The sequence below is a fragment of the Hippocampus bargibanti genome, linkage group LG04 (genome assembly GCF_051943395.1).
Source record: "Hippocampus bargibanti isolate YZ-2025 linkage group LG04, ASM5194339v1, whole genome shotgun sequence".
NCBI classification, from domain to species: domain Eukaryota; kingdom Metazoa; phylum Chordata; class Actinopteri; order Syngnathiformes; family Syngnathidae; genus Hippocampus; species Hippocampus bargibanti.
This window is the reverse complement of record NC_142737.1, coordinates 32,169,190-32,193,439: the sequence shown is the minus strand read 5'-3', so window position 1 is coordinate 32,193,439 and position 24,250 is coordinate 32,169,190. Positions and strand designations below refer to the sequence as shown.

General features: G+C 45.3%; 3 protein-coding genes across 4 annotated transcripts in view; 2 read left to right on the top strand and 1 right to left on the bottom strand.

Annotated features, from left to right (window-relative positions):
- The window catches only part of LOC148899746 (uncharacterized), a 9,188-nt gene extending 5,827 nt beyond the window's left edge, over positions 1 to 3,361 (top strand). Inside the window, exon 4 of the transcript XR_016114809.1 lies at positions 2,209 to 3,361. The gene's annotated coding sequence lies outside the window, so the exon portion shown is untranslated. The remainder of the gene's footprint in view (positions 1 to 2,208) is intronic.
- A 10-nt stretch (positions 3,362 to 3,371) lies between these two features.
- Positions 3,372 to 10,582, bottom strand: LOC148899745 (uncharacterized). Its single transcript, XM_088995275.1, has 4 exons — positions 10,043 to 10,582; positions 8,070 to 9,976; positions 5,516 to 5,803; positions 3,372 to 4,623 (listed from the first exon to the last, which is right to left on the bottom strand). Exons 2-4 carry the CDS (start codon positions 8,401 to 8,403, stop codon positions 3,806 to 3,808), a joined length of 1,440 nt encoding a protein of 479 aa, XP_088851401.1. The 5' UTR covers positions 8,404 to 9,976; positions 10,043 to 10,582; the 3' UTR covers positions 3,372 to 3,805.
- Positions 10,583 to 12,904: 2,322 nt separating this feature from the next.
- Positions 12,905 to 21,525, top strand: spinb (spindlin b). Of its 2 annotated transcripts, none has more exons than XM_088995324.1 (6): positions 12,905 to 13,045; positions 18,467 to 18,558; positions 18,648 to 18,696; positions 18,768 to 19,018; positions 19,814 to 20,047; positions 20,118 to 21,525. In XM_088995324.1, exons 2-6 carry the CDS (start codon positions 18,507 to 18,509, stop codon positions 20,315 to 20,317), a joined length of 786 nt encoding a protein of 261 aa, XP_088851450.1. In that variant the 5' UTR covers positions 12,905 to 13,045; positions 18,467 to 18,506; the 3' UTR covers positions 20,318 to 21,525. The 2 variants fall into 2 exon arrangements, with proteins under 2 accessions (XP_088851450.1, XP_088851451.1); XM_088995325.1 differs by having other exon boundaries at positions 12,929 to 13,045; positions 18,435 to 18,558.
- The last annotated feature ends 2,725 nt before the right edge of the window (positions 21,526 to 24,250 follow it).

The window sequence follows — 24,250 nt, the reverse complement described above, 5'->3', positions numbered from 1 at the left end:
CCCCTTTCAAACCATCTATGTTCTTTCGCTAAGATTTTAACCTCATTGTCGTCAAATGAGTGGTTGCTAGCTTTTAGGTGCAAATGTACTGCCGATTGAGGCCCACTAGTGTTATCCCTGCGATGTTGATAAAGTCTTTTTTTGAGAATTTGTTGAGTCTCCCCAATGTACTGCTCTTTACAATTTTCATTCTTACAATGTATGGAATAAACTACATTACTTTGTTTTTCATTTGGTAGCCTATCTTTTGGATGCACTAATTTTTGCCTTAACGTGTTTATCGGTTTGAAATAAGTAGGAATTTTATGTTGCCAAAGGACTCTTTGTAATTTTTCAGAAACTCCTGCAATGTACGGTACTGCTACTCCTCTCCTTTTTGAATCTTGAGAATTATTGGTTTCGTTAGCTATTCTTTCTTTCTGACATTTGTTGAATGACCACTGAGGGTACCCACAGTTAGTGAGTGCTCTCCTGATATGTTTAGACTCCTTTTCTCTACCTTCAGTGCTAGTTGGTATTAGTTTAGCCCTATGCTGGAGGGTTCTGATAACTCCTAGTTTATGTTGTAAAGGGTGGTTAGAGTCAAAAAGTAAGTATTGGTCAGTGTGCGTAGCCTTCCTGAAGACTTCTGTTTTTAGCGCTCTGTCCTCTTTTATAATTACTTTACAATCCAAGAAGGCTAGTTGGTTCTCTTGAATGTCCTCACGAGTAAATTTAATGTTGAAGTCTACAGAGTTGAGGTGATCTGTGAAGGATTGAATTTCTTGTTTCTTAATTATGACAAAAGTATCGTCCACATATCTAAACCAGTGTCTAGGTTTTGTCCCTGGGAAGGATGTGAGGGCCTGTTTCTCCATCTCTTCCATGTAAAGATTAGCCACTATGGGTGAAACTGGTGAGCCCATAGCACAACCATGAATTTGTTTATAAAATTTTTCCCGAAATTGAAAATACGTAGTATTAAGGCAGATTTCTAATAATTGGCAGATGTGATCCGGTTTAAGTTTGGTTCTTTCATGCAGAGAAACATCCGCCAGCAGCCTCGTCCTCACTACTGAGACTGCTGCTGGGGTTGGGACAGATGTAAAGAGAGAAGTCACATCGTATGATGCCAAAGTTTCCTCAGGTTCCAATATGAGGTCTTTGATCCTCTCTACAAACCCTGTGGTATTCTCTACGTGGTATTCTGTGTTACCAACCAACGGAGCTAAAATAGTTTTTAAATATTTGGCTACATTGTATGTAGAGGAGTCAATGCTACACACAATGGGTCTGAGGGGGAACCCTTCTTTATGTATTTTTGGCAGGCCATAGATACATGGCGTGGCCTCTCCCGGGTATAATCTAAAATACATCTGTTTGTCTATATGTTTTCCTTTCTCTAACTTTTGGAGACAGTCAATCATTTCTTTCTTGTATCTATTGGAAGGGTCCCTTTTTAGTTGCTCATACGTGTTAGAATCACTGATTAACCTATTTATTTTGTCTTCATAATCCAATGTGTTGAGAAGCACTGTGCATCTGCCCTTGAAATCTTAGCGAAAGAACATAGATGGTTTGAAAGGGGCGTAAAAGAAGCGATTCTTATAAAACAACAAAATCCTTCGTTAAATCGGTCTGGTGGGGTGAGGTTCAATTTGGATCGTTCATACAATAGCCTGCTCAGGCAAAACAGGTTAGGCAACTTTCGCAATGCTGATGAGGGTCGTTATGCTGATGAGGTGATACCGGGGGCAGTGGGGGTAATAGGCCAATCGTTAGTCAGGAATGTAGGAACAATCAGTGGGGCCACAGGGAGGGGTCCCCCGCCCCTCCCAACCTGAGAGTAGGGACCTATCATAGCTGTGTCCGGCGCCACCATGTCTGGACATTAGGGATATATAAATGGGGCCGATACGACCAGTCAGACTTTAGTTCGCTGACGAAGCCTCTTGGATAGGAGGCGAAACGTCCGAAACCTTCACTTTTGTACAGATGACGGCTGAAGAAACCTTCTCAACGAGACTTTACTGTATTTCGAAAATGAAAAAATCTTTTATTTCCTTATTTTTTCATAGCACAACAATCCATACACCATTTGAAAGCTATTTAAATGCACTTTAATATGGTATCAGAAAATGTGTGATGAATTATTATTGAAAAATGTTGACACATCCCTACTTTTCGTTTCTTACAATCTGCCAAATTTACGTTTGCATTTTTTCTCAGTGACAAAACCCACGATGTCAAAGGCCTCCAGACGCGCCAAAGAGGCCGAGGAAGATGCTAACTATTGCCGAAAAAGTTCAAACTTCTGGACATGCTGAAGGAAGGCAAAAGCTATGCGGCTGTCGGGCGCCAATACGGAAATAAAGAGGATGAAAATAATATAAGGACGACAGCAGCAATAAGCTTTAACAAGGATGCAAAAAGAGTTGTGACAGTGCGCAACAAGGCCATCGTATGGACAGAATTTGCTTTAGCTTTGTGTATTAATGACTGCAGGAAAAAGAGTATTACGCTGGATACCAACGTTATCCGTACAAAAGCTAAAAAACTTAATGAAACTTTTGCTGATAGCGATCTTCTTCATGACAGCGAAGGGGGGGGGGGGTGCGGATCCCAGGCCATCAACAAGTGCTGTTCACGCCGTCTCAAGCACATTTAATACCAGTAAAGGCTTATTGGAGAGATTTCAGAAACGCTTTGCACTTAAAGGACAACCGATGTCACTTTTTTGTTTTTTAACTGACATCAGAAAAACGTTTTATAGCATCTAAAATACCCAAAACACACAGTATATTTTTATTCAAATGCAAAACACCAATAAAAATGACTTAAAGTGTCCAAAATCTGCCAAAAATTGAGCTGCGAATTGGGCATTTTCAGAAAGTCCCGCCCCCAGTTCGTGACGTCATGCCAAGACGTCTTGCATTGCTCGAGAATCAAAACAATGGCTTCAGATTCGGAGAATATGCTTTCTTGTTACACATCCACTTATGAATATGATTCAAATAGTTCTGAAGAGGAAAGCATACATGCTTGCAATTGATTTAAGAATTATATGTGCCATTTTGAGGCAACATTGGGGGAAAATCTCTCACCCAAAAAAAAAGAGGCACAAAATGGCGACCACTTCCACAGGCTGATAAATTCCTTATATGGAGCTTGGATGCCCTCTTCTGGCGGGTTTTGGGTGCCACACGGTTCTCAGACCAAACATGTACAACAAAATACATCGACGTGATGGAAGGACTGCTACAATGTCTTTTTTTCGGTCAGGGGGCGGTCCTTTCATGACGTCACGTACGGACTCGTCACCAACTCAAAAACAAGACTTCCTGAATATTCAGAGCGAGTCTTAAAACGTAAAAATAAACTATATGCGATAGTCCCGGTTATATCTATATTTTTTCGGACTCCCTTGAATATCGATATAACGAGACTTTACTGTATATGCGGTGGAATCTTATTAAAATACGCTCAGTAGAAGTCATTTGAAGCCATTTTACAAATGTTTCTCTGCACGGAGAAGTCGCTTCTGCGGATACAGCTGGCACAGAGGAATACGTGAACAACATGTTTAAAGCCATCATTGAGGAAGGAGCATACAGGCCTGAACAAGTGTTTAACATGGATGAGAGAGCCTTATTTTGGAAAAAAAATGCCCACCTGCAGAAAATATATCCTGTGACTGTAAAGTGTCCTGGAGAGTTTTGAAAGACACTTATAAATGAAATGTATTATTATTTATATTATTATTAAAAGAAATAACAATCAGACACTCCAGTCGAGGGATCGCCGAGCGCCGGTCTCTGCGTGCGGTTTACTTGTCGGCGTGGTGCGTGGAGACATGTGAAGCCAAACTGACCTTCTGGGCGTGGCTTTTGCCGCGGCCAGCGTAGGGCTTTTCTCCCATGTGCCTTCGCAGGTGCTTGTCCAGCGTTCCCTTTTGGGAGAAGCTCCGGCCACAGGTGGAGCATCCGAAGGGTTTTTCTCCAGTGTGCGTCCTCATGTGCGTGACCATGGTCACCTTTTGGGAGAAGGGCCGGCCACAAATGGAGCAAGTGAAAGGTTTTTCTCCCGTGTGCCTTCGCATGTGAGAGACCAGCGCCGTCTTTTGGGCGAAGGTCTGGCCGCAAGTGGAGCATCTGAAGAGTTTTTCGCCCGTGTGTGTCCTCATGTGGACCTCCATGTATCCCTTCTGAGAAAACGCCTTGCCGCAAACCGAGCAGCAAAAGGGTTTTTCTCCCGAGTGGGTTTTCACGTGTCTGATCAAGTGGGAATTGTAATTAAACTTTTTACCGCAAAGAGAGCAATGCAAAAGCTCCTTGGGGGAGGGACACTTTTGGCATTTGCGGGACCTTTTCTTGCCCGAGACCGTCGGAGAGCCCGGCCACGTTTTGTCCTCGCCTTGCCCGTCGGTGTCGTCCGACAATGGCGCCAGGAGGTCATCTGGCGGCGACCCTTCAGACCACTCGGCCGCTTCATCTTCACTCGCTTTGCTTTTCAGGCGGCCGCCGCTCGGGCTGACATGGGCATGAAAATGGGAGGAGCCCCGCGGACGCTCCGGCTCCCAAACGGAGTGCCTCCAGGCCGGCTGAGGGGGAATTTCTTCCAGGCCACCGATCATCCGCTGGTGATCTGCAGGACGCAAGCAGCGCAAATACAGTTGTCATGATGCCAAAAGAAATGTGAAATAATTTCATGTTTTCAGGATTTTAGATGGGAGGAAGGTGCGCATTTCTCCCCATCCAAAACAGTAGTCGGGCGACTGCAAATTGTCTCTGAGAAGGTGATTGCAACCATGTGGGAATGGCCAATTGCCGCCGGGACCTGATTGGCCAGAAGCTCAAGCGAACCACCTTTAAAACCAGAATGAGGAAGTCACTTCAGAGAGGAAGAAGAGGAATAAAGGACAGCCTGGAGAGCAGCGTTGCCAGTGGTCTGCCGAAAACCGACATCCATTGCGACTTCAAATAAAGAAAACTCAAAATATCCTTCCTGGATCTGGCTGAGTGAGCTTTTATCATTTTTTTTCACCTGCTTGCTGTCGCGCCGCATAACAACAGTAATAATACGTTCCAGAATCATAAGTGGCCCTTTAACGCCCCCCTCTTTGGCCCCCCTTGTCCAATTTTGATTTGCGCGCTGAATTCAAGTCATGAATTGATACAGATAATACATTTGATGATGTGAAAGCGCTTTTCATCACACTCAGACACTTTAAAGGAGCTTAAAATGGAAACTAAAATGTACATCTGAAGACAAGCAGACAGAATTGAAATCAAAATAGATCAGTTGGGATTTCTAATCTCAGACTTTTTGTCCATTCATGAAAGATTTGAAGTGTAAAGTGTCCTTGAGAGTTTTGAAAGGCGCTTCTATTATTAAATCCAAATCAAAAATGTGAAATGAAATGTTTTTTTTTCCCATTTGTCTGATCTTAAAACGTGGCCAGAATTGAGTGTCGGGAAATGTTTTTTTTTTGCGCCTGCGACGTCACAGCCGCCATTTTTGGCGTATGTGTCGTTACCTTCACAATCGGCGGCGCTCCCCAAAGCTTCTTCTGTGTGATGCCCCGAGGGGGGCATCTCGCGGCGATCTTCGCTCACACCGCCGGGATGTAGCTGCGATCCCTCGGGTGGTGGATGTCGGTCGTCGTCGCACTCCCCGGAGACGCCATCTTGCAGCAAACTGCTGACATCGGCCTCCTTCTCTTCCTCTTTTACGTGGGGGGCTTGTGAATACCCCTGCTCCTCCAAAACGGATCTCCTCGATTTCACGTCAGGACCTTCTTCCCTACGACCGATCAGATTAACGTCTGCGAGGACAAAAGCAGGAATTCATTCACGCATTTAGAAAATGATGGAGGTACAAGCGGGGCAGAGTTCGACATGTTTCTCTCGGCTGAAAAGAAAAAAAAATGTTGATATGTTCATAACAAGACAGCAACGCTCTTTTTTTTTAAGTGGCATGCTAACAAACAAAGTAAAAAACAAAGAACACTGCAAACAAAACACAACAAAAGCAAACAAAACCACTGGTTTTGAATAGCTCGGGGAGCTTCTAGAAGTAAATCAGAGGTGCGTCTCAACAAACCTTTCGGCATAGTTAACATTTTCTGAACAGTTGGCAACATACTTTAGGTGACATAATCGCATAAGAGACAATATCTGATCGCACAGGAAATAAGAGTTCCTGAAAGATCATCTTCTTTTCCCCTCAGGGGTCGCCACAGCGAATCAATGTCCTCCATCTATCCCGGTTTTGTGCATCCTCTTCTCTCACACCAGCTACCTTCATGTCCTCTTTGACCACATCCATAAACCTCCTCTTCGGTCTTCCTCTCGGTCTCCTGCCTGGCAGTTCAAGGCTCAGCATTCTTGTCCCGATATAGTCACGGTCTCTCCTCTGGATCTGTCCAAACCATCTCAGTCTGGCCTCTCCGACTTTCTCTCCAAAGCCTCTAATATGAGTTGTCCCTCTAATGTACTCATTCCTGATCCTATCCAACCTGGTCACTCCCAAAGAAAACCTCAACATCTTCAGCTCTGCTACCTCCAGCTCTGCTTCCTGTCTTTTCTTCAGTGGCACTGTCTCCAGTCAAACATCATGGCTGGTCTCACCACTGTTTTATACACTTTTCCTTTCATCCTAGCTGAAACCCTTCTATCACACATCACACCTGACATTTTTCTCCAGCCGCTCCAGCCTACATACTCAGCGCACAAGAACATCTATGACTGTGTTTCACTAATTATATGCGGTAAGGACTTTATATAGGGCGCCAGTTTTCCAGAGATGATGTGTCTTTTTTTGGTTTTGGAATGAGAGCTATAAGACCCTGAGAAAGTGAACAGGGGAGGGAGCCTTTTGAGATGCTTTCAGAAAAGATTGAACAGGAAAGGAGCCAAAGGGTCAGAAAAAGTTTTATACAATTCAGAAGTAAGCCCATCGTTTCCAGGAGATTTATTCATCTTGAGCTGCTTAATTGCATCCTGCACTTCAATTAGACTGATTGGTTGATCACATCGTTTTTTCTCATTAATGTTAATAGTTTTATTGGACGTAATGGATTCTCAAATTGACACCGGCTCTGCTTGCATATGGTTAGAAGTGTATCGGTTACCTTAGAACTTTGAGCAGAAAGAGATTTTGTGGTAGTCTGAAACCATTTTGTTATCAATTTTTAATATGTCAATGGTTTGTTTTTTAGATTGAGTTTTCCAAGTTAAAGAAGTACGATGAGCATTTTTCCCCTTCTTCAAGCCAACGCCTCCTGGATCTGATTGAACCCTGTGCTTTTCGTCTATATATATTATAAGTTTATTTTGGTAGTCTGCTAACTTGGTGTGATCATCCTCAGATAGGGTTGTTGATTGACTGGAAAGAGATATTATTTGAGCACACAAGTCGTCCTCTTCCGCTCTTCTGTGTTTCGCTAAGTTGCTGCTATATTTCCTCATGTATTTACAGATTTCGTACTTTAGAAGTTCCCACTGGGGGCTGAAGGAGTTTTGAAGAAGGGCTGTGCCACAATGAGACTTTATTAACCTGTTTATATTTTCCTTTACCTCATCATGGGCTAACAAACTATTGTTCAGATTCCAACGTAAAGCCTTAGGAATATTCATAACTGGTGTCAAGGTTACCTTAAGTGTGATTATTTTATGATCAGACACTGGTGATGGGTGGTAGTCTACTTCAACGAGGCCCGCAGAGACAACAACAACAACAACAACAACGACCTGGCACGTAACACGCAGGCAACGTCCGACCTCAACGCTCGTACGGCGAACGTCACTGCCACGTGACGGAAAAGCGGTGTTCCAATTGGTTGAAAGCTAAATCCAAGATGTCGGCCGCCCAACGGTGTTGTTTGTCCGTCCAAAACAAAGCGCGGCGAATCACGTCTTTCGATTCATATTCAGGCGTTCAGTGTTTCGTGCGGCCCGGTAATGTGCGCGGATAGGCCAAAATCTAACCAGAAGCCCGTGGGGCTCAGTTTCAACAAAATAGAGCGTTGGCGACGCCTTTCCCGTCGAATCGAGCGCCACGAATGCCGATTCCAAGTAATGCGGACAAACCTTGGACACGTTTCACAAGTCGGGCCTTGCAAACCGCCTCCAGTTGTCGTCGGTGTCGCTCGCTCTCCTCCCTCGCTCGACAAAGTTGCTCCTCGTACGAAGCCACGGTCGTTTGGAACAGTCCGAAGATTTCGTCGGCGGCCGCAAGCAGACGTTCCCTCACCAACACTTTCAACATGTTGACGATTCGATGTTCTTTCTGGTTTTGGACTGGAAGCGGCGTCTGGTCGCCTAACTCCTCTCGTATTGGTGACGTCACATGGAAACGCGCGAGAATCCCCGAGAGCGCCCTGATCCGCCTCACCGCTCCGTAACACGTGTGAGGCTCCGCCATATTGCAAGTGGCGGATCTGCCCGGTTGGTTTGCTCAGCTCGTGGGAGGCCGTTTTGATATTGGATTTGCCTTTATTAGTGTCACAGTGGAGAAATTTACATTTCACAGCAGCAAAGTGATGAAAGGAATGAAAGTAGAAAAAAAATACATTAACTGCTGGAAAGGCAGCCACTCTCGCGGCGCCGTCTTGAAGTCAAAAGAACAAAAAAAAAAAAAAAAACAAATAAACTATGACAACACAAAGCCAACATGATAAAACAAAGACACAGAGTCATTCATTCTTCAGGACTTGCTGTACCCTCTTTGTGATGACATGAAGCAGTTCTAGATGAAAGAGGAGAGGATCAAAGCGTCTTTCCACCAGTGGATCAGGGACATCATGGTGGAACGTGCGCGTCGACTACAAGCTAAATGTTGAAAGCAAACGCGCAGCTGTAGCATCCATTGATGAAAAGAGATTGTCTCACATTTTCTGTCCCACATAAATCTGCTTCAATTCCAAGCCGCGACAGTTCCACAAACGCATCGGCGCTCTGCGCTGACGCTGCTTTCTTCTTATCGCGGGCTCCTCAAGTGATGCATCCATCGAATCGCAGACTGTCCAACAGCACTGACCTTTCCGCTGAACAAAGCTGGGCTGTGAAGATGCTGCCCATTACAGGCGCAAAAAAGCACAATGGCCCCAGAGCTGACCAGCGATGGCAGTCAAATGGCTCCGACATTCCTCCCATTCAAAAACAGTACTGGCATATTCATGCTGCCGAAAGGCGCAACCGCTCAGCACAGTCTCCTCCTTGATGATTGTGGTGGCCAAAAATGCTGAAAAACAATCTGTATCCGTTCCACGTGACGCACAACAACATAAAGTGACAAAAGAAAACACAATAACAAGACAAAAACAACAAAAAAAGCAAGGCTCGTGAGAGCACTTGCTGAGGGCTGCCTACTCGGGCGCCATTTGGAAAAAAAATCTGTCAACGTATACGTTTTTTCATCATTTTGAATTGTGTACGCCGTATAACAACTTTTATATGATAAGTATATAGTCTTTGTCTATGAAGCATATGTGCATGTGCGTCACATTGTGTTCGTTTGATTTTGTATTTCCGTATTTGAAGTCCGGCATTTGTGTTGCAATCGAGGAATCAACTCGTTATAACGTAGAAGTAAGCATGGGAGAGCCGCCAAGTAAGAAGAGAAAAAAACTCTAGGATCGGGTCGCCACCAAAAAGAATGGGAGAGTCTCGCTTAATGGGAATTGCGATTATTAATAAGGGGAGCAAAAGTAATACCCGATCATATGTATATATATTTTTTGCTGCGTACAGTTCGATTATGAAAGCATGTGCGCATGCGCGGTAAACTGCATTTACTTTGGAACGCACCGAAACGTTCTTTTGACTTCAAGATGGCGCCGCGAGAGTGACTGCCTTTCCAGCAGCTCCTGTATTTGGTTTTTCTACTTCTTTCATTTCTTTCATCTTACTTTCATAACTTTGCTGCTGTGAAAGGTGAAAAGGCTCATCCAATCCCATCTGGGTAAGGCAAGATGGCGGACAGACAAAGTTCAAACCTTCGGCAAAAAAAGAGGCAATGAGCGGGAGTAAATATCGAGCTGACGCGGATTGCTCAGTCCCACCTTGGACGCGTCCGACGATCTCCGGACTACAAAGCGCTTCCAGTCGTCGCCGTTGTAGCTCCGCCTCGTCGCCGGCTCGACGCAGCTGCTCCTCGTCGGCGGCGACGGTTTTCTCAAAAAGGACGAACATTTCGCCGTAATCAGTTGCTCCCTCACCAAATCTTTCAACATTTTGCTTGTCGTCTAAGGTACAATCGGCGTACGTCACGTTCGGTCCTCGGTCGCCAAAGTGGGAGCCGTGATGCCAACTTCCGCCTTTTTTTCTTCGTTGTTTTGGCGCCTTTTGACGCCGCGACAACAACGAGGAAGAAATACGCGCACTCCACAGCGCCCCCTGCCAGGCAGGAGGACCTAAAGTTCTCACTGATGGTTTTTGTCAGGGGTGAAGAAATCGCATTCTCCGTCAAATTTTATCTCGTTTTTTATTTATAATTTTATCGGCGATTTTATTTATGTTCCTGTTTTGTGATTGTAAAGTGTCTTCGAGTGATTTGAAAGGCTTATGAATAAAATGTATTATTATTATTATTATTATTGTTGTTAGTAGTAGTAGTAGTAGTAGTATTACAACAGCGGGGGGGGGGGTCGCCTTTGAAAGGGAAATGGGGGCTACTGGGAGGGGGGTGAAGAATGGACTCTCTGAAAGTCCGCCACCAGACAAAATTGAAATGATATACATCATATCGTGAGAGTGGATGCCTTTTCAGCAGCTCCTGTATTTTATTTGCTACTTCTTTCCTTTCCTCTTCCTTTCATAACTTTGCTGCTGTGAAATGTAAATTTCTCCACTGTGAGACAAATAATGGTACTATCAATAATTTTTTTAATAAAGGGATCGATTTTTTTTAAGAGTTAAAGAGATCAACTTTTTTTGTTCATGCAATACTTGTTATACTTTTTGAGCAGCCGAAGGGTTTCGCCCCGGCATGCGACCATGTGCGTCAGCAGACTCGGCCTCCCGAGTTTTTTGCCGCGAGTGGGGCAACCGAAAGGTTTTTCTCCTGTGTGCGACAGCATGTGGCGCTCCACGTTGCGCGGGACCCTTTTGGGACAAGCAGAACAGCCGAAGGGTTTCTCCCCCTGTGCGATTTCATGTGCCTCACCCGGTTTGTCTTTCGGGAGGTTTACCCACAAGCCAAGCAGCCGAAGGGTCTCTCCCCGTGTGCGCCGTCTGGTGCGCCACCAGCTGGCGTTTTTGGGAGAAGAGTTTGCCGCAAGTGGCGCAGTCAAAAGGTTTCTCCGTGCCCACTTGCATTTTGTGCGACCTCGCGTGTCTCTCCAAGTTTGATTTGCGGGGAAAAAGTCCGAGCGCAAGTCGAGCAAGCGAAGGGCTTCTCTCCTGTGTGCAGTTTGGCGTGCGCCACCATGTTTTCCTTTCGCGAGAATGTCTGACCGCAAGCGGAGCACAAAAAGGGCTTTTCCCCAGAGTGCGTTCGCATGTGCTTTTCCAGACTTCCTTTCCGAGAGCAGGTGGTGCCGCACACTGAGCAACTGAAGGATTTCTCCACCGCCTGCGTCCTCGCACCGCCAAAATGCATTTGCGAAGTTGCCTCCTCCGCCTGGGAGCACGTGGAGGGATGGTCACGCCGCCCCGCTGAGGGTCTTCCACAGTGCAGCTGTCGGACAGAGGTGCTAGCGCGTCATCCGGCGCCGGTCTTCCTTGGCTACCTAGGGCTGCCCAGATGAGGCCGAGACCACCAACAGGGAGCCTCGTCTTCCTCGCCTTCGCTTTTCACAGAGACAACCAGCAGCGGTGACGCGCTAACGTGGGCCTCCGCCGCTTCCTCCTTCTCCACTTCAAGATGACCGAGCGTCTTCACCTCATCCGAACATTTTGAGCGTTGGGCATCGCTGCTCAAAGGCTCTTCCGCGTCCGGCCATGTGGCCTCCCGTCGACCCCTTTGGCCGGTCTTCGGTCTTCACGGAGCCTACAGTGGGTGGCAATGTGCTGACGTTGGCCTCCTGGATTTCCTCCTCCGCGCGAGGGAGACCCTCTTCCGCTTCCATCTCCCCCCCCCCCCCCCCCCCCCCCCCCCGCGACGGAGAGCAAAGCCCAAGCTCCAAGTCACAAACGGAGCAATGAAAAGGGTCACATGAGGGTTTCTCGCCAAGAGGCGTATCGCTTTATTTGAGGCCCGGTCGCGAATGCGAGAGGCAGAAGATGAGCAGCGGACCCGGGGACATACCTTGGCTGGACAACAAGACATTCTCGCCAAAGGCTTCCGGTAGTTTTCTTCGCCGATGACACGACGCCATTGTTCCGTTGAAAGCGGAAAACGCGTCGCAATTTGCTACCGTAGGGCCAACAAGTTCGACTTGATTTCACCTGCTCGCTGGCCTCCCTTTTCCTTTGTTTATGTTCCAGGGTTCACTTCCGCCTTTTTCTTCTTCGTTGATTTCGCTGCAAGCGAGCGGACACTTGAAAACTCGGCTGCCCTTTTGCGGCGGCATTGTACAGACTTCAACACTGATATCGTCATACCCGAACGACTTTTCTGTGGATTCAAGATTTTGTTGAACATTTTTTTTCCAGAATCACACTTTTATGGTCGTCAATCTGATGCGCAAAACTAAAAAGAAGACAAATGAGAAGACGCGTCATGAATTCTGCCGCTCACGATTTAACAAAGTATAAAAGGTGGGGGCGGCGACGATTTTCCACAATTTAGTTCCGGTCAAATTTGCACATAAAAGTCAATATTTGGGCGAGTGATTTGGATAGTCGGTTTAAACGTCACGCGGCCTCCACCAGAAAGATTCTAAATGCCGTCCGTTCTACGTGCGAGGCCACAGAAGCGACCTCGACTGCGATTTCCGCCTCCTCGTTCGCGGTGATGTTTAACTTTGAAAGGCATCGCCTCCCGCTTTCCCCCGCGCTTCCGTTGTCGGCGCGCTAGCTTGGCGTGGCGGCGGGCAACGTTGGCTGAGTGGGAGAAAAGAAAACTGATTAATAGGAACCCGAAGCTCGACCGCGGTTGAACACCGACGCAGAACGTCAAGTCGGTAAGAAAACGGAACCGTCGGCTCCTTTCCGGGCTTGGCTTGCAAAGTTCGGTGGCTCATTCGGCGCGACGGCGTGTGGCGTCTTGTCAGCCCGACGCCTTCTTTGTTCGGCGCACACGCGATGCGCATTTCGGTTCGAAATGTTTTCCGCAGTGGGATTGCGCGGGTAAGCCACATTCCACGCGTGTGCGCTGGCTAACGCCAATAGCATCATTAGCTTTCGGCTGAAAAATAAATAAAAACACGTTGCCCCCCTTGGATGTGTGTTCGTAGGATTCGCATTTGCGACACGAGGGGACACAGTGACGTCACTCTAAATCAAGCGAAAACTCGGTTGCCGCAGGAAAATGACGTTTGTTAAATTAGTTCATATGTTAATGACGCCGGTCAATGTGCGTTTTATAATAATAATAATACGTTTCATCTATAAGAGCCTTTCTAAACACTCAAGGTCATTTTACAGTCACAGGATAAGTTTACTGTGGGTGAGCTGCGGCAGCCACACGCGCCAGCGTTCACTCAACCCGGAAGTAACTTGAATAGATAGAAAGCCAGCTAGACAATCGATAGCTGGATAGCCATATAGCTAATAGCTAGCTACTACCATAGCTAGCTAGATTGCTGGCCAGGGAGCTAGATAGCAAATAGCTAGCTAGTGAGATAGCTGGATAGCTAGATAAATTATTAATAACAATAATACGTTTCATTTATAAGCGCCTTTCAAAACGCTCAAGGTCACTTTACAGTCAAAGGAAAAGTTTGTCTGTGGGTGAGCAGCGGCAGCCACATGCGCCAGCGTTCACTCAACCCAGAGTAACTCAAATAGCTATTAGCAATTAGCTAGCAATTAGCTAGCTAGCGAAGATATTGCTAATAATAAATACATTGTATTTATAAGCGCCTTTCAAAACTCTCAAGGACATAGCTAATAGATAGCTAATCGATAGCTAGCTAGATAGCTAATAGATAGCAAATAAGTTTCTAGCTACATAGCTTGTGAGATAGCCAGCTAAATAGCTCGTTATATAGCTAGCAAGATAATTTTGGTTCTGTTGTTCTTAGTTCAAGAGGACATTGGTTCCGGTCCAGGGTTTTTGTGTCCTGCTATCCATGTGGGTTTGGTTCTGATTGGGTAGTCCAAATGTCCTTTGTTTTGTGACGAAGTTCGAGTGTAGTCAAAACATCCGAGTCTGCGTCGGTCCTGGTCCAAGTCTTCTTTCTTTTTTCAGTACAGTGATACATCGGCTTACGAACTTAATTGGTTCCCAGAAAGTGTGTGTAAGGTGAAAAGTGTGTATTCCAAACATTAATTTCCCATCGGAAACCATTAAAATGAAAATAATCTGTTCCCAGGTCCCCATAAAACATAATTTTCAACTAAATAAGACTTGATGAAAAGGTTTCTTCAGCCGTCATCTGTACTTCTTTGAAGGTGTCGGACATTTCGCTTCTTATCCAAGATGGTTCTTCAGCGAACTAATGTCTTTCTGGTAGTTTCAGCCCATTATATATCCCTACCGTCCAGACGTGGCGGTGACGGACTCTGCTATGATTGGTCCCTGTTCTCAGGTTGGGGGCAACAGAGGACTATTCCCTGCGGCTCCACTCATTACTTTTATTGTTCTGACTGACGACTGGCCTGATTGCCCTATTTGCACTGGTATCACCTCATCAGCATAACTAAGCCTATGTTGCCTAGGCAGTCTATTGTACGAACGATCTAAATTGAACCTCACACCACCATGTCGGTTTAGGATTTTGCTGTTTTATGAAAATAGCTTCTTTTACTCCCGTTTCAAACCATCAATTTTCTTTCGCTAAGATTTTAACCTCATTGTCGTCAAATGAGTGGTTGCTAGCTTTTAGGTGCATATGTACTGCCGATTGAGGCCCACTAGTATTATCCCTGCGATGTTGATAGTCTTTTTTGGATCATTTGTGTGGTCTCCCCAATGTATTGCTCTTTACAATTTTCATTTTTACAATGTATTAAATAAACTACATTACTTTGTTTTTCATTTGGCAGCCTATCTTTTGGATGCACTAATTTTTGCCTAAAGTGTTTATCGGTTTTAAATAAGTAAACATTTTGTGTTCCCAAAGGACTCTAGTTTTTCAGAAACTCCTGCAATGTAAGGTACTGCTACTCCTCTCCTTTTTGGTCCTGAGAGCAGGGACCAATCATAGCAGAGTCCGGCACCGCCACGTCTGGACAGTAGGGAGATATATATATATATATATATATATATATATATAGGGCCGAAACTACCAGCAAGACTTTAGTTCGCTGAAGAAGGATCTTGGATAAGAGTCGAAACGTCCGACACCTTCAAAGAAGTACAGATTGGATTGGATTTGCCTTGGTGGAAGAGAATTCCAGAGTTTGGGAGCAGAGCGGCTGAAAGCTCTGCATCCCATCGTGGTGAGACGGGCACAGGGCACGTTTAACAGGTAGCCAGTGGAGTTGCTGGAGGACAGGGGTGATGTGGTGAAAGGAGGGGGTATTAGTCTCGCAGTGGAGAAATTCATATTTCACAGCAGCAAAGTGATAAAAGGAATGAAAGTAGGAAAACTAAATACATGAGCTGCTGGAAAGGCAGCCACTCTCGCGGCGCCGTCTTGAAGTCAAAAGAACAGAAAAAAACATAATATGACAACACAAAGACAATATTACAAAACAAAGACAGAGATTCATTCATTCTTGAGCACTTTCTATACCCTCTTTCTTACATAAAGCAGTTCTCGAGAAAGAGGAGAGGATCAAAGCATCTTTTCACCAGTGGATCAGGGACATCATGGTGGAACGTGCACGTTGACTACAAGCTAAATGTTGAGAGCAAACACGCAGCTGTAGCATCCATTGACAAAAAGAGATTGTCTCACATTTTCTGTCCCACATAAATCTGCTTCAATTCCAAGCCGCAACAGTTGCACATCCGCATCGGTGCTCTGCGCTGACGCTCCTTTCTTCTAATCGCGGGCTCCTCAAGCCATGCATCCATCCAGCCGCAGACTGTCCAACAGCACCAACCTTTCCGCTGTGAAGATGCTGCCCATTACAGGCGCAAAAAAGCACAATGGCCCCTTTGGTGTCCAGCGATGGCAGTCGAATGGCACCGACATTCCTCCCATTCAAAAACAGTACTGGCATATTCATGCTGCCGAAAAGGCGCAAGCGCTCAGCACAGTCTCCTCCTTGATAATTGTCGTGGTCAAAAATGCTGAAAAACAATCCGTATACATTCCACACGACGCCCAACAACGCAGAGTGACACAAGAAAAACAAAACAAGACAAAAAAACAAAAAAAGCAAGGCTCATGAGAGCGCTTGCTGACAGCTGCCTACTCGAGTGCCATCTTGGACTCCTTTGCAATGACGATTTGAGATGACGGCTGAAGAAACCTTTTCATCGATGGACCACTCCTGTACGACTGAGAGCTTACACAGACCCAAGTAAGACTTAAAACTACACATAATATACCTTATTTTATGGTCAGTGGGGCCTTGGCTTACGAACTTAATTGGTTCCCAGACAGAGTGTGTAAGGTGAAAAGTGTTTATCCCAAAAATTTATTTCCCATAGGAAACCATTAAAATGAGAATAATGCGTTCCCAGGTCTCCATAGGATATAATTTTCAACTAAATAAGCCTTAAAACTACACACAATATACCTTATTCTATGTGTAATAAATGTGCTATTGTATTGTAATGAAAGAAATACACTGCACTATATAATAAAGTCACTTTATTTACATTTGTGATGGTCGTTGATGGCTCTTAATTGACACCTGTTGCTTTCTGACTTTTAAGGTCTTACGAAACTGAGGCATCACATTATCATTCATCATGTTGATGATTCTCATAGCCTTTTCTGGATGGAACTGTTCAATAAAAAAGCCTGCACATCATTCCACTTAGCCAACATTGCCTTGATGACATGTAAATTTCTCCACTGCGAGACTAATAAAGGCAAATCCAATCCAATGCTGCGCCATCTCCTCCTCGCCCTCAGATGACAACTCCTGAATGGCTTGCTTCTGCTTGTCCTCTTGGAAGCAAATCAAATCCTCTGTGTTGAGGACCTCATTATGGTCAGCAACAAGCTCGATGTCATCTGTACCCACTTCGAGTCCCATGTTCTGTCCAATGGGAGTCATGAGGATCAAATCCTTCAAAGTCCCTCTCAAGGATGCATGCGGGCCACAAATTCTTCCATGCTGCTTTCAAGGATCGAAGGGTAACATCATGCCAAGCCTTTTCTATCAGCTGAACACAATGATACACATTGAAATGGTCCTTCCAATAATCCCTAAGGGAGAGTTCTGTGTCATTAGTCACGTGAAAGCATCGAGTAAATAAAGCCTTTGTGTCAAGCTTTGTTGCGAAGGATTGTAGCAATGGTGGATTTAGCATTTCGGTACTGGGCCGCTAAATCAGACAAACGCACACCTCGTTCGTGTTTCTCAATGATCTTCTTCTCCTCGACTGTAATTTTGTTTTGTGTCTTCTTTGGCTGAACTCGAGCCTGTAGTGGGGACTTTTTCGGTCCCATAACAACAAAAATATCCGTAAAAAAATCGTTGAAGACGATCGACATGTGCATTCACATAAAGGGTGTGTAGAAAGGTAGGCCGGCTGGGGCGCTGTTCGGTCATGTGCTTTGGTGTTCTTCCGCCGAAGATTACGCCGCCAGCCGCGGTTGGGGCGGCACTCCATGTGTATCCCGAAAAAGTAGTGATTCTGCCAAGGTTTAATTTTCATAAATTTAACGTTCGTAAACCGAAAATTTCGAAAGGCAATGTGTTTGTAAACTGAGACCCCACTGTGTAATAAATGTGCTATGGTATTGTAATTAAAGAAATAAACTGTACTCTATAATAAAGTCAGTAAATCTTAGAAGTTGTGATATTGCAACAGACGCAGGCAGACACACTAGAAACTTCATTAATAGCTGGTTCCCTTGCTTGTAGGTTCTCTTAAAATTGTACAGATGGCCTGTGCGGATTATTTGTGGAGCCTGATTGATGGGATATTTTAACCTTGCAGTCTACACTCTGCCTTTGATCTATCAATAAAGTTGAAACAAGTTCAAATTTCACTGTTTTCAATCCATATTCTCACAATTTCACTTGTTTTGTTTTTTGTTTTTTTCACCTTTGTTTTTTTGTTTCAAGCGCTGTCGTTTCCCTTTCGTGTGTGTGTGTTTCTGTTACCGCTCCCCCCGCACACTGCAAATTTAACGTTCGTAAGGTGAAAAGTTCGTTAGCTAAAGCGTTCGTAAGCCGAGGTATCACTGTACAAGCTTGTTTTTCTTCAAGTGTTCTTTGGTTCTGGTTTCAATGACCCCTTCTTGGTGTTGCTCCTGCCAAATTGTGCTTTGGTCCAAGCCTGAATTTAGTACTGGTCTCACCTCATGTAGAAGTGTGCACACCCCCACCCGGGGCAGCCCAGGTGGATGAATGAAGACACCGTTCAAAAGCCCAGAGGCCTCGCGGTTCCCAGCGGACGGAGGTGAGTGTCCGCCATCGCTTCGCCGGTTTCTCCAAGTGGCCCGCACCGACCAGGCGGGTTCCGGTGGGGTGGGGGGCTTTGTGTTGCAGGACATTCTGGTGCGTCAGTCAACATGATGAAGAGGAGGAATCCTCACAAGTAAGACGGAGACCAAGACAGAGGAGGAAGAGCTTGTGAAATGTGTGGTGGTGGTGGTCCCTTTTTGGCAGGAAGCACAAGAGTGACGTGGGACCCAGCGGGACTTTGTCGCCGGCTGAGACGGACATTGTGGGCTGCCGGATCCAGCACGTGTGGAAGGAAGGCGCTAAGTCGTCCCAGTGGCAGGGGACGGTTTTGGTCCAGGTCCCCGTCAACCCCTCCCTCTACCTGATCAAGTACGACGGCTTCGACTGTATCTATGGCCTGGAACTGCATAGCGACCGGCGGGTCCTGGGACTCCAGGTGCTGCCCGACAGAGTGGGTAAGCAAGTCCCCATTGCGACTAAAGGAACAGCTCACGTAGGTAGCACATAGGAAGTCCACTCTTACCGGTTCTTGGACTTTTTTCCCCTAGTTCCAGTACCAGTTCGAAAGAACGGCTCTCGTAGGTAGCAGAGAGGATGTTGACTCCTCTCGGTTCTTGAACCTTTTCCCCTAGTTCCACAACCGGTTTGAAAGAACGGCTCTCGTAGCAGAGAGAATATTGATTCCTTCCGGTTCTTGGATCTTTTCCTCCCCATGTCCCGATTACGACCTAAAGAACGGCTCACGTAGGTAGCAGAGAGGATGTCCACTCCTTCTGGTTCTTGAACTTTTTCCCCAAGTCCCAGTACCAGTTCGAAAGAACGGCTCTCGTAGCAGAGAACATGTCCACTCCTTCTGGTTTTTGGACTTTTTCTCCTCGTTCCACAACCAGTTCAAAAGAACTGCGCTCGTAGGTAGTAGAGAAGATGTCCACTCCTTCTGGTTCTTGGACTTTTTCCCCAAGTCCCAGTACCAGTTCGAAAGAACGGCTCTCGTAGCAGAGAACATGTCCACTCCTTCTGGTTTTTGGACTTTTTCTCCTCGTTCCACAAACAGTTCAAAAGAACTGTGCTCGTAGGTAGTAGAGAAGATGTCCACTCCTTCTGGTTCTTGGACTTTTTCCCCTAGTTCCACATTCAATTTGAAAAAATGGCTCTCATAGCAGAGAACATGTCGATTCCTTCTGGCGCTTGGACTTTTTCCCCTAGTTCCAGAACCAGCTCTAAAAAATGTTGTGGCCTTTTGACTTCAGCACCGGCCCGTGCGACGGACGCGCTGCTGGCGGATGCCATGATTGGCAAAGCGGTGGAGCACATGTTTGAAACAGAGGACGGTCCCAAGGAGGAGTGGCGTGGGATGGTTCTGGCCCGGGCGCCCATCATGACGTCCTGGTTCTTCATCACCTACGAGAAGGACCCGGTGCTCTACATGTACCAGCTGCTGGACGACTACAAGGAGGGTGATCTGCGCATCATGCCTGACGCCAGTGAGTGTCCAGCGGGAAGGCCGAAATGGCTTCCTGGTCTCTTATGTCTGACCCCACCGTTGCTCCCCAGGTGAGAGCGCGTCGTCGGATCGCGAGCCGGGCGAGGTGGTGGACAGCCTGGTGGGCAAGCAGGTGGAGTACGCCAAAGAAGATGGAGGCAAGCGCTCGGGGATGGTCATCCATCAGGTGGAGGCCAAACCTTCCGTCTACTTCATCAAGTTTGACGACGACTTCCACATTTACGTCTATGACCTGGTCAAGACCGCCTAAGGCCGCCCTCCCCACCCCTACTTCTTTTTGAGAAGTTGACAGTTCTTGACTGGACCTTTGTGGACCATTGTTGGGCGGGCTCGACGGAGAACCTTGGCGACTTTGAAGGATCTCGCAGGACTTTGTCCGTATCATTAGCCGCCGTATCGTTAGCCGCCAGCAACGTTCTCTCTTGCCGTCTGAAGAACCAGACCCGGTCTGGTTTGGACGTTGTAGCACGTTTGCAAGCGCTACTCAGAAGACCGACGTCAACAACCAGACGTCATCCGATTGATTCCTTGGCGCCGAATATTCCCCTTTTGGCATTTTTCCTGCTCTTGAAGTGGACCTTCTCCAACATGTTCTGATGACTTCTCCATTCGTCTGGTGAGTGACTGATCTTCTACAACAGATGGTCTTGCTCACTATGTTCTTGGAAGACCTACCAGAATGTTCCTGGGTGTTCTCCAAGGTTCTCAGCTCCAGTTCTTGGACGGTCTTGTCGAACATGCACTCGGGTTTCTTGGACCCGATGTTGCTAGAGAAGGCATTGTCGGTTCTTGGTGTACTTTCACTGTGTGCATGTTTGTACTTTCGTGTTTTTCTAGATTGATTTTTTTTAAGTGCCTTTTGCTTTCATGTGTCGGGAACAAAATGTCGTCCGTTTGGTTTTGCGTGCGTGCGTCTGTCCCTTTGAGACTGTGCCAATATCATTTTCAAGATGATTCCATTGAAGAAAGTCAATAAATGTTTGGTTCCCGCAATTCGCCGGTGTCTTTTCAAAGTGGGCGCACCGATTGGCCATCGCAGGTACAACACTAGTCCAACAGGAAGTGGATGGGCCAAAAACAGTCCAACAGGAAGTAGATGGCCCAAAAACAGTCCAACAGTAAGTAGATGGCCCAAAAACAGTCCCAACAGGAACAATCCAAATTGAACCTCACCCCACCATGGTGATTTAGTGAAGGGTTTTGCTGTTATATGAAAATAACTTTTACTCTCCTTTCAAACCATCTCTTTTCTTTCGCTAAGATTTTGACCTCATTGTCGTCAAATGGGTGGTTGCTAGCTTTTCGGTGCATCTGTACTGCAGATTGAGGCCCACTAGTATTATCCCTACGATGTTGATAACGTCTTTTTTGAGAATTTGTTTAGTCTCCCCAATGTATTGCTCTTTACAATTTTCATTTTTACAATGTATTGAATAAACTACGTTACTTTGTTTTTCATTTGGCAGCCTATCTTTTGGATACACTAATTTTTGCCTGAAAGTGTTTATCAGTTTGAAATAAGTAGGAATTTTGTGTTGCCAAAGGACTCTTTGTAGTTTTTCAGAAACTCCTGCAATGTAAGGTACTGCTACTCCTCTCCTTTTAGTATCCTCAGAATTGTTGGTTTCATTCCCTATTCTTTCTTTCTGACATTTGTTGAATGACCACTGAGGGTACCCACAGTTTGTGAGTGCTCTCCTGACATTTTTTGACTCCTTTTCTCTACCTTCGACACTTGTCGGTATTAGTTTAGCCCTATGCTGGAGTGTTCTGATAACTCCTAATTGGCCATTAGAAACAACAAATGTTCGGATGCAGAGGATCTACGCATAAAAATATCAGCCCTTCTCAGTAGTGCCAAACCACCTCCGTCCAACATAACATTAGAAGAGAGAGAGGCGTTAACTACTCTACAAAAAGATAAAAATATTACTGCACTGAGACCTCAGCTTACGAACTTAATTGGTTCCCAGACGGAGTGTAAGCAAAAGAGTGTGTATCACAATTTTTTCCCCCCGTAGAAAACCATTAAAATGGGAATAATCCGTTCCCGGGTTCCCATAAAATATACTTTTCAACTAAATAAACCTTAAAACTACACACAACATACCTTATTCTATGTATAATAAATGTGCTATTGTATTGTAATGAAAGAAATACACTGCACTGTATAATAAAGTCACTTTATTTACAATTGTGATGGTCATTGATGGCTTGACGGAATGGCGTTGGAGGTCCGAGGTCAAAGGGAATAGCTGTTTGGAAAGAGAGGCACATTACATGAGGACTGTAATTAAAGAAATAAACTGTGCTGTAAAATAAAGTTTTATTTACCTTTTCTATGGTCGTTATGGCTTATGGAAGGAGAGTCACCTTCCATAACCTAACTTAACCTCTGGTGTGGCTTCTCTTCTTTGGAGACTCCTCATCATTTTTGCTGATTAAAAACCTCTTAATTGACACCTGTTGCTTTCTGACTCGTAAGGTCTTACGAAGCTGAGGCATCACATTATCGTTCATCATGTTGATGATTGTCATAGTCACAGTCTTCTCGATGGAACTGTTCGGTAAAAGCGTGCACATCATTCCATTCGTTCTCGAACCATCCGTTGCTGGCTTTAAAATCCTCAATAAGCGGCAAACGTCTAGGTTGGCGCATGGCGATATCGGCGTGAATTAGCCGTGCTTTCTCGCATAAAATAGCTTTACTCACGCTGTCGCCAGATAGCTGCTTTTCGTTAATCCAAATTAACAGAAGTTTTTAAACTTCTTCGATTGCCCGAGACCGTCGCTTTGAGAGCACGGAAACACCTTTGTTCCGGATAGATATGGTAGCAATGGTTGACTTAGCATAGCCGTGCTCGGCCATTAAATCACACAAACGCACACCTCGTTCGTGTTTTTCAATTACAGTAAAGTCTCGTTATATCGATATTGTTTATATTGATAATACTGCTTATTACAACACTATTTTCATTTCCCGTGCACATTTCTAGTCTTTTTATGTATAATTAGTTCCGTTTAGTATGATTCATGGTTTTTACGATAATCCGGTTACTACGGTGCTCTTTTTCATCTCCCGCCGCCCATTTTGCTATATTTATTACGATACAAAAGATACTTACGGTGAATCGATATTTGCTTAGAGGTTTCTATACAGTACCAGCATTATCGAAATCTGTATCGGTCGCGCCATTGGTCGATTAACAAACTCACGTGAGTCACGTGAGTTTGTTACGTGACCAGCTCCCGTGTAGCAGATGCCATTTTCATTTTCAGACGCCAGCTCGTGTGTAGCAGATGACATTTTCTACCGTCTTCAACAATGGCGACAACAATGGCATAATGTTTGCAATCGATTAAAGAATTATATGTGCCATTTTGAGGCAACATTGGGGGAACATCTCTCACCCAAAAAAGAGGCACAAAATGGCGAGCTTCTATGGCCACCTCCGTTTCTTATATAGCGCTTGGATGCCCTCTTCTGGCGGCTTTTGGACGCAACACGGTTCTCAGACCAAACATACTTCATCAACGTAATGTAATGTAAACATTGCAGTTTTGGTTTTTCATCCATGTATTTAATTGTGTAGCATTCAGATATCTTTATCGCTTGCAACAATGACTGTTTTTTTTCGTGGTTTCGTGTGAATAGAACGTGAGGATATTGCATTGGTTGCATTTTTGAAAGGAAATACAGTAGTCATTAAAAAAGTGTAAAGACATTTTTATTTTATGCACAAATTTATTATTCACTTCACTACTGTAGAAAAAGCATGTTAGATACGCAATCCATGAACCCAATGATAAAATGACGCGCCATATCAACGATCCCCTGTTTCAAAGATCCCCCCGTCCCCTTTAATGCAGTTCGGCGCAGGACGGATATATGGACAGTACGGTTATATCGAAATTTTTTCTAACTCCCGAGTTTATCGATATAACGAGACTTTACTGTATTTCCTTCTTCTCAGCGACAGTGATTTTATTTTGTGTCTTCTTGGGCTGAACACGAGCCTGTGGTGGGTTTTTTTTGGTCCCATAATAGTAAAATTATCAGCAAAAAGCTCCAAGGAGGCGATCGACATGTGCATTCAATGAGGGGTTGTGGAAAGGTGGGCCGGCTGGAGCGCTGTTCGGTCATGTGCTTCCGCCGAAGATCACTTCGCCAGATCCGAAGGTC

Coding starts and splice junctions, on each gene's coding strand:
- LOC148899745 (XM_088995275.1), bottom strand. CDS start 8,403: ATGGCGGAGCCTCACACGTGTTACGGAGCGGTGAGGCGGATCAGGGCG. Junction 5,804..8,069: donor ACTTGTGAAACGTGTCCAAG/GTTTGTCCGCAT, acceptor TTGTCCTCGCAG/ACGTTAATCTGATCGGTCGT. Junction 4,624..5,515: donor GAGCGCCGCCGATTGTGAAG/GTAACGACACAT, acceptor TGCGTCCTGCAG/ATCACCAGCGGATGATCGGT.
- spinb (XM_088995324.1), top strand. CDS start 18,507: ATGAAGACACCGTTCAAAAGCCCAGAGGCCTCGCGGTTCCCAGCGGAC. Junction 18,559..18,647: donor GCGGTTCCCAGCGGACGGAG/GTGAGTGTCCGC, acceptor TTTGTGTTGCAG/GACATTCTGGTGCGTCAGTC. Junction 20,048..20,117: donor GCGCATCATGCCTGACGCCA/GTGAGTGTCCAG, acceptor GTTGCTCCCCAG/GTGAGAGCGCGTCGTCGGAT.